The sequence below is a fragment of the Cavia porcellus genome, unplaced genomic scaffold (assembly GCF_034190915.1).
Source record: "Cavia porcellus strain 051 isolate PalLab524CR breed Dunkin Hartley unplaced genomic scaffold, mCavPor4.1 scaffold_19, whole genome shotgun sequence".
Lineage (NCBI taxonomy): Eukaryota > Metazoa > Chordata > Mammalia > Rodentia > Caviidae > Cavia > Cavia porcellus.
Window position 1 is genome coordinate 43198929 of NW_026947502.1, and position 14898 is coordinate 43213826.

Here is a 14898-nt window from a genome sequence, read left to right on the forward strand (position 1 = left end):
TGCCCAGTCACTGTATCACACAACCGCACCGATATCAGGGCCCACCCAGGCAGAGCCTCAGGTGGGTGTTCCACACAGACCCAGAAAATGTGCCAGGCTCTGGACTGAAGCCCTGGGGGCAGGAATGGGAGGAGACTGTGGGCATAGACTCACTGAATCCTCAACTGAAGGCAGAGGGGCCTGGGGGCTGGGAGGGATCGGCTAGGGCTCCTTGCCAGTGCTCCAAATGTAAAGTCAAACTGGGCAAGGGCAGGGTAGCAAGGACCCCCCCCCCTTGAGGAAAGAGATCGTGAGGCCTTGGCAGGGGGGCACCGGGCAGCCTTTGCCCTCCCTCGCCGGCCAGACGGTGGCAAGGTCCTCATGAATGCAGGAGCCAGGCTGGTGGGAGGTGCGCGGCAGCATTAGTCACCCCGGCCCCGCAGAGAGTATAGAGGGCGGGTCCTCGCTTGCTCCGCTGCCGCCTGGAGGCAGGAGTGGGCGTGGGAGGAGGGGCCTGCGGCGGGCTGGGCGCGGGCGGCCAATGGGAACCGGCGCCTGTTGAGAGGCCGCCCACTGCCGCGAGCTTCATAAAGCGCCGGCGGCGGCTGCTCTGCGCAGAGGTTGGCAGCGTCCTCCCTCAGCTTCTCTTGTGGCTTTTCCCGCAAATCCGACCGCAGCACCAGCCACCCCGCCGCCCGGCTGCTGTGCTTATCCCGAGAGCCAACACCGGTCCCGCCAGTTCGGAGTGCCATTCCCTGCGCGCAAATGGAGCTGGACCACAGGACGAGCGGCGGCCTCCACGCCTATCCCGCGGCACGGGGCGCGCCGGCGGCCAAGCCTAATGTGATCCTGCAGATCGGTAAGTGCCGGGCAGAGATGCTGGAGCACGTGCGGAGGACCCACCGGCACCTGCTGGCCGAGGTGTCCAAGCAGGTGGAGCGCGAGCTGAAGGGGCTGCACAGGTCGGTGGGCAAGCTGGAGAACAACCTGGACGGCTACGTGCCCACGGGCGACTCGCAGCGCTGGAAGAAGTCCATCAAGGCCTGTCTCTGCCGCTGCCAGGAGACCATCGCCAACCTGGAGCGCTGGGTGAAGCGCGAGATGCACGTGTGGCGAGAAGTCTTCTACCGCCTGGAGAGGTGGGCTGACCGCCTCGAGTCCATGGGTGGCAAGTACCCAGTGGGCAGCGAGCCGGCCCGCCACACCGTTTCTGTGGGCGTCGGAGGTCCTGAGAGCTACTGCCATGAGGCTGACGGCTATGACTACACGGTCAGCCCCTATGCCATCACCCCTCCGCCTGCAGCTGGCGAGCTGCCAGGACAGGAACCAGCTGAGGCCCAGCAGTACCCACCATGGCCGAGTGAGGATGGGCAGCCAAGCCCTGGAGTGGACACTCAGATCTTTGAGGACCCACGGGAGTTCCTGAGCCACCTGGAGGAGTACCTGCGGCAGGTGGGCGGCTCTGAGGAGTACTGGCTATCCCAGATCCAGAACCACATGAATGGGCCAGCCAAGAAGTGGTGGGAATTCAAGCAAGGATCAGTGAAGAACTGGGTGGAGTTCAAGAAGGAGTTCCTACAGTACAGCGAAGGCACCCTGTCCCGGGAGGCCATCCAGCGTGAACTGGACCTGCCGCAGAAGCAAGGAGAGCCACTGGACCAGTTCCTGTGGCGCAAGCGGGACCTGTACCAGACACTATATGTGGATGCCGAGGAAGAGGAGATCATCCAGTATGTGGTGGGCACTTTGCAGCCCAAGCTCAAGCGCTTTCTGCGGCACCCACTGCCCAAGACCCTGGAACAGCTCATCCAGAGGGGCATGGAGGTGCAGGATGGTCTGGAGCAGGCAGCTGAGCCAGCTGGGCCCCAGCTGCCTGCAGAGGATGAGGCTGAGGCCCTTACACCTGCTCTCACCAGCGAGTCTGTGGCCAGTGACCGGACCCAGCCTGAGTAGTGGGCATCCCAGAGCTCCCAGCCTGCCTGCCACATACAGCATGTGGCTCTTGCCAACTAGGACTTGCCAACTAGCTTTGGCTGACTCACACAGGGGCAGCCCTTGTCCAGCGAGGGCCTCCTGTCTCTGCTCACACAGACACAAGCCATCCAGCTGTGCACAAGACCCCAAACAGCAAAGGAGGCCCTCCCCTACAGAGCTCCTGCCTTTCACCTTCCCTCTGTCTGTCTTCCTGGCCCTGGCCATGGCCCTATTTGAGCTGCAGAGTGGCTCCACCCTCCATACTCTCAGGCCATCCCAAGCCATCCTCAGCTTCATTTGGCTCCACTGCCTGGGCCTCCTAGGCACTCAAAATACCATGCCTGAAGACAGGGGCCAGTGGGGTATAAGCTCCTGGGGTACCCCAGGGCTGTAACTAAGGCAGAACCAGTGCCAAAGGAACCTCAACTTCCGGAGACAGCACCCCTGGCAAGCACTGCAGAGCCAGCTGACATGCTCCTCACCTCCCAGAAGAGTTGGTCAGCTTTGGACAGCATGGCTTCCCTCCCCAGGGAAAGCCAAGACAACAAATGCAACAGCACCAGCAGTGCCTCCTGGCCCTGAGGTGAGCCCCTGTTCCCGAGGCATCGTAGAAGTGGGAGGGTCCATGGGGCAAGTACATTTTCCAGGTAAACGCACTAAAGCTCACAGATTTTCCCAGCAAATTAGCTGCAGGAAAAGCTTATGGGTACAGAGTTCCCAGGGACCAAGCAGGAGGCCAGGTGGAGGCAGTGCTAGGGGAGCCTGCAGAGCTGGCTCACCGGGACCCTATTCTTTCTTACCCCAGCACAGTGATTCATGCCAGCCTGGAGAAGAATCAGAACTCAGTTCAGTGACTCACCCATGGCAGGCAGAGCATCCCAGAGAGGCTGCATCCTCAAATCCGGCTGAGGCAGCAGTCGGTACCTTTGGAGCCAGAATGACAACAGGTAAGAGGAGTCCCATCCCTTCTGCCCAAGAGTGTCCCTCATCCATCCTAACCAGACAGGAGCTCCTGCCCAGGCCCCTGTTCCTGGGCGTTCCCCAGACTTCTGGGCAATCCTGAGAGGCTCTGCCTTAATTCTAGAGCCCCAGCCATCTATCATCTACCCCGTCCTTCCTGTGGACCCAAATGATATGCAGGCACTGTTGCTGACAGCACGGCCTTTGCCTCTCTCCTTCAGGTCTCAAGACTGTCTCCAGAGCTTTGCTGTTGCACTTCACACCGTCTCCTTCCCTCTCTCAAAGCAACCTGCACAGAAGTTCCAGAACAGCCGAGAGAGGGCGGCTGCACAGAAGCAGCAGCCTGGCAGAGGGCAGCTCTCCAGCTCAACCCATGAGCTAGTGATGAAGACAAGCCAGCATGAGGGCCAGAGCCTGCCACTATGCCTGCCCCACTGGCCACCGGCTGCCTATGCCCAGAGCCATTGCAGCTGGAGCGGGGCTCTGCTGCCCTGGTATCCCCCTGCTCGCTGCATGGCCATTGCCTGCTACCAGAGCCTTTCAGGAGCTCTGAGGCCAGGGCCCCAGCTGCTGCTCCTGCTTCTGGGCAATCCCAGGCTCTCTGTCCTGCTCTGCTGTTGCCTAGGAGGGACGCCTGTCACTGCCCCAGCACCAGCACTATGGTGCTGGGAGCCCTGGTGTCTGCAGCCCAAGCAGGCCCTGGTTAGAGGTTCCTCTTTCTGCCTTACCCACTGCATTCCAAATTCTGGGGACCAGCTCTGCAGGTCCAATCTGTGCCCCTACTAGCCCCGCAGATTTTATTCTTTGCCCATAAGCCATAACATTTTTTCATTGGCTAGCACTAGCCACATGGTGGCCCTGGGACTTGGGAGGACCCTGGGTACCTCAAGAAGGTGTGACTGCCTCCACCAGACCAAGCCATGAGTTTCTGGCCAGGATATGTACCCCTGCCACCTTACCTTGAAGACAGGCTCTTTTGATAAGATTTTGTTAATAAAACCCTGAAACTTCTTGGAGTGTTTGTGCTGCCTCTTGGGGATAAGCTGATGGGAGTGGATGTGGGGAGGCTGCTAGCCTGAGGTGACTGTGAAGTCTCTGTGACAACAGAAAGAGGATCAGTCAGGCTCCTGAAAAGGCCCAAGGGCTCAACACCCAGAGATCTGCTTTAACCCCCCTAACCTTCCCTTTAACCCTGCCCCCTTCCCAAGCCTGGCTGCAAACATGAGACAGAGGGGTTGGAGCCAGTTCCTGCTGAGCTGAGCACTACCTTTCATTGAGTCCAGCCAGAGTTCTGCCGGGCAGAAGGGCCTGTACGGGGCCTGTACTGTCTCCACAGCCTGCTCAGACTCTGGAGTCAGAGTGATGTGTCCAATGTAGGAAAGGGACCCTGGCCAGCCCTGACTGTGGGACGCTAGCGTCGGTCTCCCTGAATCTCATTTTCCTCATCTGCCGACGTTCCCTGGTACAACCCGTACCAAGGCAAGAACTTGGCAAGCAGAGAATTCTGCTGTCCTGTGAGAGGTCAGCTGCCTCTATCTTTGGAGAGGGTGCCAGTTTCCCAAAGGTGGGGGAGAGATGGCCTGAAGTTTGCTCCAACTTCTGTACCCATCACTGTTCAACGGGAAGCAGGACTCAGAGGAGAGAGGCAGTAAGAGGGCAGGGTTTTTCCAGGCCAGCACAAAATCTCCCAGCCAGCTGGAACTCTAGGCAGGGGCTGAAGCTGGCATCCACAGGAGAAATTTCTCTCCAGTAGGGAAGCCTCAGGGCAGCCCCACAGCCTTTTAGTGGGCTGAGTCAGGCTGTCCACATGATTCGAGACAGTTGTCCTTATGCCCACAGACTCTGGGCTTTCCTCACGCCTACAAACACCCTCAGCACAATCTCTGGATTAGGGTTAGAATGACAGGATGAAGCCTGGCTGGCTAGACCATCCCAACTTCCATGGTCACATGCAGGCGCTCATCAGTCAGCCCTGGCCTCTCAGATGGGATTTCTGTGCTTGTAGGCTTCTGAGTAGGGCTACAAGGGCTCATGAGTGGTGCCAGCCAAGCCCAGCGAGGGCGAAAGGGTACCTGCTGGGCTCCTGGCCAAAGTGCAGCCCTCACTGCATCTGCCAAGGAGACAACAGAGCCGGCAAGGCACAGAGAGCAGGTCTGGGGGACAGGACACAGATGGAACAGCAGGCAGGGCCACCTGCCACCAGGAAATGTCATCACACTCATCAAGGCCAGAGTGTGCACTGGGTAAAAGGCGGCTTACTCTTTACTTTCCCTTTTTGCTTTTAAATGATGGAACTGCTGCCCAGAGGCAGGAGAAGAGAAGTCAGGAAGCAGAGGCAGCACCACTTGCACATACAGCAACCCAAGGAAAGCTGAGCGCTGTTACCCTACCTCATGACTGGCAGGCTGTCCAAATACCAGCAATTGGACAGCTCCATTCTGTTATCAAGAAAAGAGGCAGTGAGTGGGACAGGTGGGGGCTGTGACACAGGGCTCAAGAGCCTACTCTATACCTCCAAATCCCAGCACCACCCTGACCGTCCACCCAGCCAGATATCACTGCTCAGTCTCATCTCCTCACTGCAGAACAGGGAAACTGAGATATAGAATGAAGTAATGCTTTCCCCAAGCCTTGAAACAGGCCTGGATCTGGAGTAAGGGATCCTCAGAAATGCTAAGGGCTCATCTTGCAGAGCCTGCATGATGGATTATGGCCCAACTCAAGTGCTGCCACGTCTGCCTCAGGGAATTAGTGCCACTTCTGGGGGCTAAGAAAACACAGCAATCAGGAAAGTGGGCTCAGGCTCACATAGTGCAGGCCTTAACCTTAGGTCTTCCTCTCAGAACAGGAGCTTTAAATCCCTGCCTCCTGCAGGTGGTGAGGTGAGAGGCAGATAAAAGAGATCCATGCTTATGGGGGGCACCCAAAGGCTAGACACGGGGGTGGGGGGTTGTGGGGAGTGTGGATATCAGGAAGTGTGAACCAGGAGGGACAGGAGGGTATGTGAGGACATTTCTGACCCCTAGCCACTCAGGGACCCCTCATTCTTGCAGGGTGAGCTGGTGCCTCCTGGCGCCTCCTCATGTCTTCAGGTTGATTCCCAGCCCAAGGGGCCTCTCCCACACTCACCTGTAGCTCCCAGATTGTGGCCTATGTTCACAGATCCAAGGCACGATATATTAGCCCTCTTCCTCTTGGAGGAGACCAGGCAATTCCCTTGGCTGGGGGTGAGGTAGCTACAGAGACAGTCACTACGGGACAGAGTCCTAAGAACATCCAGGACCATTCTCTCTGGGATGGGGCTATAGAGCTGGAATAGCCCTTCCTTGTGAGGATGGGGAAACTGAGACCCAAGAGTATCAAGAAGTCACTAGGTGAACCCACTGTTCTATGCAAGTTCATCCTGTTTCAATGTGCTTCTCTGTTCTTCTGCTCTATAGGCACCAAACCATGGCCCCTCTTTGCCAATTCCAAAGTGAAATCTACCTAAATGTCCACAGTTAACTCCAGTGCTGCCCAAGACACTTTCAGGGGCTTAGCAGCCTGGGTGAAAGGTGGGGGACTGCTGTGAGAATCTGTCTGCACAGTGGTGTGCACATACCAAGCCATCATCCTGATAGCCCCATTCCCCAGAATGGCCCCTCAAATAACCCTAGCCCTAACCTTCACCCTAAACTGAGGCAAGACCAACTCCCTAACCCTGGTGAAAGCCTGATTATAGTTTTGGGCTGTGGCAGATAACCTCCTGTGTGGCCAGGTTACCACTGTAGGGAAGTCATCTTGTGTTTAATCATTGTATCAGTGAACCATCGCCTCATGGCAGAGGACTATGAATCCAGCCTCTGTCTCACAGAGTGCTCAGCTTCCCTGGGACTTCAGACCTCTCTCTCTCTGCTGAATCCCTACCTGAACTGGGCCTTTCCTACAGAGACTCCTCCCCCTCCTCCTCCTTCTTTGGCTCTCTCCTTGTCACCTGCTGTGTGGCTTCCCTTACTTCCCACTCATTCCTCAACTCCATCCCCCAGCGCAGGACACTTAGGAACACTCCTGGATTTGCCCTTGGTTTGTGTGGTTCCAGGAGACAGAGCCCCACTCCTGGCATAAAAAGATCTTTAAAAGTGAAATGTGAGCAGAAGAATCTTGGCTCAGGCCTCTGGGCTACCTCCCTAGCCACTTGACAGAGCCAAAGTCCAGGCCAGCTCACCAGTGCCCACCCAGGAGGCCCAGAACCTCTTCTCTGGAGGCCTGGGGCTGTGCCTTTGAGCCTCTTCTCCCTTCTCTCACTCCCCACAGCCCTCTGTCGCCACCCCATCCTTCCTGGCCCCTGTCCTTCTAGCATCTCCAAAATGGAGCTTCTTGGTTGGTGGGTAGCCTCTGCTATCCTCTGTAATTTGGTGGAGAGGTGGCCCCTTGCCCCCTGCTGGTGCCCACCAGCTTCTTTCCTGCTCACCTCTGTGCTGTCTCTCTCAAGAAGGCCTCTTTCCCCCGATGGGGTGAGGGGCACAGCAGCCAGTCCTGAGTCTCTCTCCTATGTCCGTGCTGGGTCTCAGCCCTATACAAAGCCTTGCCTGAGGTCACTGAGAACACCTCATGCCACCCTCAAGGGGGCAAGTCTTACTTGGGGGTTGCCCCCCCTCAAAGATAGCAGCTCTGAGGAGGGGATACCCTCACTCCAAAAATATCTGAAGAAGGAAGAGAAGCCCTAGCCAGAACAGCTCAGCCCTCCTCAGCTGGGAGGGACAGTGAGGCGATCTCCACACTGTCCCCCCCACTGCCCTTGCCTGCCTGCATGCCACTCTGGATGCTCCATGGGGGGTCACAAAGCCATAGAATGTGCAAAACTCCTACTCATCCTCTGCAGCTGTATCACAGGCTTCTGCTCAGAGACCACCCTTACTCTGTGCCCTGGACAGCCCTAATCCTCCCTGCTTTATACTGGTACTTGCCCAGTGTTCCCTGCTGATAGAGGACCCAGCTCAACCCGACACCCACCTCCCTGGCCAGCACACTCACAGAAAGGATCCACTGCATACCCCAACTCCCACTCCCAGGGCCAAGATCCTGCAGCTTCCTGTCTGGCATTGTCCTTGCCAGGAGACTGGGTTATGGAAGAGGCTATTTTTAGCTTCCGCTATCCCCCATAATTATCTTGTCTCTGCTCTGCCCTGACATCAGGCACCTGGTACAGTCCCGCTGGAAAATGTCAGTCTGTCTTCCCTTGCTCGGGGCTATTGGGAATGTAGGGAGTCAGTGTCTCTAGATAGGGGCTGGTGAGTACAGTCAAGAGCCTCCTTCATTCACGCCTCATCTTTTGGGGACACTCTGTCACTTCTGGAGGTGTCGGCTCCACCCAACAAAGACCAGGACGGCCTCCAATGAGGTTTGGACACCCTCTGGTATTATGAAGGTAGGAGAGTGGTTGGAGTTTCAGAGTGCAGGTCTACTTGTGCCTCCACAGTCCTCAAAAGAACCTGCTCTCATGAGCGGAAACACTCTGGTGTTTCTGGTCCTGGGATGAGGCAGGAGGCTTGTGGTTCATTCAGACCCATGTTATCTCCAGGGCCCTGTGCTTGGTAAGAAGGTGCCCTGTGCACTCTGGCTGCTCCTTGAAGCTACAAGGTGACATGTCAGAGGATCTCCCAGCATCTGCAGGTGGACCCCTCATTGGCAGGTGCCCTCTGTCTCAAGCAGATGGGGCAGGAAGTAAGTGTGTGTGGAAGGGTTAACCTGGATTGCACTGGGTTCTTAGCCTGAAGTCACCTGGCTGTATCAGCTAGCAGAGTAGGGGCCAGAGCCACCCTAAACCACATATCAGGCTCATGAAGCTGCTGATGCCATGGACTCCCTTGTTGCCAAACCTCGAGGCCCACTGCTGACTGCAGTCCTCAAGTGATGGTAGGAATTACCCTTCCTCGAAGATGCAGCCTACCTGTGCCCTGGCACCCTCCCAGCAGCTTTTCTCTGCCACACCTTCTGGCTGAACAACATCCTCATGGCTCAACCTGCAAGCAGGTGCAGCACAAGGTACCTCCCACTGGAAGTCCCTGTGATGCCTGTCCAGAAGAATCCTCCATGTCACAGCTGGGCTCTGGCTTCTGCCAGAGTATCCACACTGCCAGGAGACTGTCTGGGCCATTCACCCCACTCTTCCCCAGCCACCCTGTTGGAGAATGCAGTCACCTCTATGCCCATTCCTACCTGGAGTGTCCTCTGCACTCCTCTATCACCTCCACACTCCCATATCACCACTGTGGTGGACCCCAGATGTATTCACCTCAGTTTACCTGGCCAGACACAGAGGACAGAGTGCTCATCACTGACCTCCAGATGAGTTGGTCTGGTGTCATCACAAGGAATTGCAAGCATAGAAGGGTTGAGACAGGACAGAGCCATAGTGACCTCAAAGGAGAAGGAAGTTACCAGAGTCCCGGAAGGCAGAGTCAGGGGCTGCAGAGGGCTCCTGCCGGTCTCTTGGCTCCCAGGTCTTAATTCAATATGATTCAGAGTTTGGCTCTGACTGCAGAATCCAGAAAGCTCAGTGTGTGCTGTCTGGGGGCACTGAGTCTACTGTTTTTCACAGTCTTCTCTGGGTCTGGAATCACAGCTCAGTTTCCTGGTCTGTGTAGATCTCTGCACTGCCTGAGCCATGGTCCTTTTCACTTTTGAGAGGCTACTCTGTGTCTCAGTTTCCACACCTGTAAGATGGGGGAAGGATGGTGTCTTAGTTACTTTTTTCACTGCTGAGACAAAATGCCCAACGCTAAAAGTTAAAGTACGAAAGTGTAGCTCACACTTTGTAGCGATTTCAGTTCATAGTTGGCTGTCTCCAACGCAGGGTGGCATTGTGGAGGGGCAGTGCAGAGGAGAAAAATCCAAGGTGGACACAAGGCAGCAATCCAGCAAGCGACAGCAGCAACACTCTTTCTGCGCCTTCTATGCTATCCAGGTTGCCTGTCCTGTAGCACTCACATTCTTAACCTTAGCATTGTACCATGAATCCTAGCATGACTCCTTAACCTCACCATCACACATCCTAGACTCAGCACCTCTGAAGAACCCCACCTATGACCACGTGAGGTTTTGGGGCCACCACAAATGTTGTCTGCTAGAGCTGCTGCAGGATTGGGCTCAGGCCGGGTGAGGGAGGACAGCCTGCTATGATACTGCTCTTAAGGCATCAGCCTTGGCTGTGGCTGTGCCTGAGGACCAAGTGCAAAGCTGGCCCATGCATGTGGCTGAGAGTGATGGTGAGGCTGGAGGTGGGGTGTGTGACGGGCCTGGACTAGCTTGGGCTGCTCTAGTAGCTCCTTTCCCCACTGCTACTCATTTTGGAAGCTGTTTTTCTTTATTCACTGTCTCTCTGCATTTCCACCTCTCCCCTCCCCCATCCAGGCATTGCTATGGTAACTAGCTAGGGCACCCATGGCTTCCCTAATAGAGGATTCCACAGGCGCTGGGAGTCCTCGAGTGGTGTGTGTGTGTGTGTATGTGTGTGCGCTCGCACACACATACATAGGAGCTGGGCTTGAGAAGATTTCTGGGGCTTTGTGATTGAGACCAAGGCCAGAGAGCAGTGGACCGATTAGAAACCTCCTCTTTACCGTGCATCTAGCACCCCTACCCAGGGCATGACTGTGTAACTGATCCCCTCCCCTTCTTCCAAGCTAATATCCCTACCAGAGGCTACAAGCCATCACTGTCTTGGGACATCACTGTCACAGTAGCCTCAGCTCCTTTCCCACTGCCTACTGTCCCTTCCTGTCTTGGCCCACCTCCTTTTCCCCTCCAGGGATAGGCTTCCCAGTAGTAACACAAGTCATGGCCAGATGCAGGGCAGCAGGCTCAGCTCCTACAGCCCCTCTTCCTACACAGTTTTTCTTCTCAGGCCCTGGCTTCCCTTTTTTGCAGAGGCAGCACTTGGTTGTAATCACGTGACCATAACCTCCTCCCTCCCTCAGGTCCAGGCCACCTGCAGGAGAGCTGCAGGAGGTGGGCAGTCAGGGGAAGCTTTGTGCCCAGTCACAGCCTGGAGCAGCTATCCTCACTGACAACAGCCCCCACCTGTCACTGCTTCCGGCCCACTGAGAGTTCCGTGCCTGGAGTCCCAAGCAGCTGTGTAGGTGGAGAGGAGCGCTGGGGTTGGGCCCCCATAGGCTACTGCCTCTTCCCTCTGTCTCCAGCCTGGCCAGTGGAGTGGGAGGGACTCACAAGGCAGAAGGGTGATCTGTGGGGGGGTAAAAGGATTTTTCCCTGAACGGGAAGCTGCAGCAGTGGGAGGCTGGGAGGTGGAACCAAGGGGGCTCTATCTTGAGGTCACTTTCCCCCACCCATTGGCAATTTACCTGTGGCTTGAAATGAATTCTAATGGGCTACCTGTGCATCAGTAATGCCCCTTAGGCTCCACCCCAAACTAAGCTACATGTATGCCCCCACACCACGTGTCTGGCAGAGAGAAAGCCAGACCCCAGAGGTCATGGAGTCTCTCTCCACATTCTTAAAATAAGGCCACTTTTATCTCATATTTCTATCTTTTTAGCCGAGCCAAAAATTCTATCAGGGGAACCATGGAAAACCAGAAAGTGAGGTGGAGGTCTCATTGGTGCAGCATCTTGTACCCCACCAGGTCAGGTTCCCAGGGGGTGGGCCAGGGCACCCCTCTAAGAGGGACCCTAAGCCTGAGCCAAGCCTTCAGACAGGGGTGGGGATGGGCTAAGCCTTTTCCCTGATCAGGGCTCCAGAGCTGGGCCATCTTCCCTCTCAGACAGGGCTCAGAGTAGGATCAGAGTCTATCTGGACTGCGCCTGTTCAGCTGCTGGAATACTTCTTGCACAGGTACATGTTTTGATATACTGGGTTAAGTAAAATACATGAGTAAAATTAGTTTTCCCCCTTTCTCCTATTTCTGGTGTGGCTGGTAGAAAGTGCCGAGTCACATTGGTGGCTCACTTTATGCTTCTCTTATATAGTGCTGCCTGAGGCCACCTCCATATCCTTGTCCAAGATGCCCACAAGAGGCTGGTAATGGGGACGCCACAGGAGTTGGCCTTTCTGCAAAGGGGACCAGGTGAACCTCAGGGGGGATGAGCCTGGGGGCCCAAGTTTGCTGAGTTGCACTGTCATAGGGGAATGCGCAGCCTTGATATGTGTGTTACCCTGGCCACCCCAATCTACATCTTCCACACTCTGGGGAAGGCAATCAGTGACCCCACAAGCCCTGTGCCCCAGGATAGCCTCTGTTCAGGCTCTGAGGCCTAAGGAGCTGACTGGTGTGGCCTCCAGAGGCCCAGATTGGGGCTGAACTCATATACCTGAGGAGGTGTCCTTCAAATTATGAATTATTCCAAGGCTCTGAGCACCTGTGATTCTGGCACCTGGGGAAGCTTTTCTGCAGGATAGGCTACACTCTCCAGGGGTGACAGCAACTGGTCTTGTGCTCTCTGGGCCTGATTCCATTAGATGGGAGCCCAGGCCAGCCCTGCCTTGCACAGCCATGGCAACCTGGCCAGACCTTGCAGATGGACTGATGGACCTGATATGACCAACACATGCTTCCACCTCAGGCCCAGCCTTGAGGGAGTCCCCAGGCAGGTCTAGCACTGTGCTACTTTCCTCTCTCCAACACCACTGTCTTCATTTTGTGCCTGACCAGGAAGGGATGACATATTTAACGCAGAATACGCACAGGCTGTGGGTCAGACCTATCCTCCACAGGCACAAGTACTTAGTCTGCAGGGCCCCAGAACTAGAGAGGAACACAGGTCTTACCTGTCACCCTGCGTGCAGTGAGCTTCCACATTGAGATGGGTTGGAGCCCTGCTGTCTCTCTTCTCTAGCTACTACCCAGAGCGTGTCCTGACTGGATGCACCCCCAAAGCCTTCATTCAGGAGCCCTGTGGTGGAAGAGACCTGGGCTCCCACCCTTGTCCCCTGTTTACCATTAGGTGACATCTACCAGGCAACCTGGCTTTCTTAGACTTCTGCTTCCCATCTTCAAGGACCCCAGTATCTTGAGCTCTGTGCTAAAGACTGTGTGGCGCTCCGGGTGCACAGGCTGCCTGAGACTTCTGCACCTGTGGGGAGGAGCTCAGCAGCTCTGCCTGGGACAGGTGTATGTCAGACACAGAGGACAGCAGGTGAGGAGTTAGCTGGGCAAAGAAGCCCCACCTGCCAAGGCAGCAGTGATGCTTCTGGAGCTGAGGATTGGCTCTGGCTGACCCTGCCAGCCCTGTGCCTGGTGGGAGCACATTTCCTGCCCACACAGCAGAGCCTCTGCTAGGTGTCCCGGATCTCCAGCACCACTTTGCCCCTCCTGGCCACACTCTATAATCACACTTGGGAATCAGCCTACTTCTGGCCTCACTAAGCAGGCGAGAGATGTTATAAAGGTTTTAAAATGTAGTATAGTGGCACCCATCTGTAATCTCTGCACTTGGGCGGCTGAGGCAGAAGGACTGCTGGGAGTTCAAGGCCAGCCTGGGCTACATAGTAAGTTCAAGGCCAGCCTGAAATACATAGCAAGACCCTGTCTAAAAAAACAAAAACAAACAAACAAAAAAAGAAAAATTTTAAAAAGTAAAACTATAATTCACTCAGCTATAAAGGGAACACATGTCAAGGCTTTTATTTAACCCATGAACCAATTAATGAATGAAGGAGCTTTTAGCAAGAGATGAAAGTCAGTGTGTAAAGAAGAGGTCCCACTTTCCTGTGGATTCCCTGAGAAAGACCAGGGACCACTGGAGGGGTTGCTGAGCCGGCTCCAGTCAGTCTGCTCCACAAGCCAGGAGAGGAAGGACTTGGCCTGTGTTATTTGATGAAACTGGCATGACTCTGATGCCAGACAAACCAGAAAGAGCTCTCAGGAGAAGGGTGGCAAGGGGCTGGCATTAACACATCAAACTAGTAAACAGGGTCTTGGAGGCCATCCCTATCCTGCTCCCTTCTCAGCCGCATGAACAAGATTTCTCCCCTCAGCTCTGGTGCCCTTTTTCTCTCTCCTTTGAGAGCCTTTTCCCCACTACTTGACAAACTCTCCACGCTTCAAGCCTCAGCTCCCATGCCCCTTCCCCTGCAAAGCTTGCCACAAATCTCCCAGCAAATATGCCACCCACTCTGCTCATGTATCCTTTGGAAAGGCTATTTGCAAACCTGTGTCCCTTCACCCTGAGATGATGACTGCCTGTTGCCTCTCTCATTCTGGGTGCTTAATTATTCTATGCAGAATAAATGAATGAGTTTGTAGATGGCAGCCTAGTGGGTAGCCAGGGTTGCAGGTGTCACAGAGGCAGAGGCAACCCTAGCCCTGTTAACCTAGGATCTGCCTGTGAGCCCTGGCCCTGACTGTCACCCTATCCTGCTCCCTTGACCTAGGCCCGCATGAGGGGCTACTGGGGCATTTGGGTGAAATGCAAATTATCTGAACACAGGGGCAGCAGGCGGGTCTGGTGGAGCAAGCTCCTTTTGGGTTCTGGTGTAAAGGAAGCAGTGGGGTTGGGCATGTCCCAGACTTTCTAGGATCTGCCCATCCCAGGATACAGGACAGGGCTATTCTGTTCAGCAAAGAGATGCTGTCAGGGTAAAGGAGCCCCTGAAAAAGTGGAGTGCAGACTATCTCCACATGGAACTCTGAGCCCTGAGGCAAATGTGGTTTTCTGAAATAGAGTTCACGAGTACCCTAAGGAGCAGTGCCACTGACCCAGTACAACCATGCCTCACTGTAATACAAGCAGGCCCCAGGACAAGTTGGAGCCCTGTCCCTATTGCATGGGGCCAATGAAGGTGCAGCTGTCCAGACCCTTGTTCTCCTCAGGGCCAGCCCATCTCTCTGGGACACCATGCAGGCAATGACCCTACCTTGCCTTTCTGTAGGCTCCCTCAGGGGTCCATCCCTCCACACAGCTGTTCATTCTTCGAGGCTTCCTCTGTACACTGTCTGGTGTCAGCTTGGCCAGGAGAGTGTGGAGCTCAGGGAGAGACCTCTGCCCA

At 55.5% G+C, this 14898-nt stretch overlaps 1 protein-coding gene across 1 annotated transcript; it reads left to right on the forward strand.

Moving 5' to 3' along the window:
- The first annotated feature begins 565 nt into the window (after positions 1-565).
- On the forward strand, positions 566-3924 carry Arc (activity regulated cytoskeleton associated protein). Its single transcript, XM_005005200.4, has 3 exons — positions 566-2536; positions 2759-2900; positions 3135-3924. Exon 1 carries the CDS (start codon positions 745-747, stop codon positions 1930-1932), a length of 1188 nt encoding a protein of 395 aa, XP_005005257.1. The 5' UTR covers positions 566-744; the 3' UTR covers positions 1933-2536; positions 2759-2900; positions 3135-3924.
- Positions 3925-14898: the final 10974 nt, after the last annotated feature.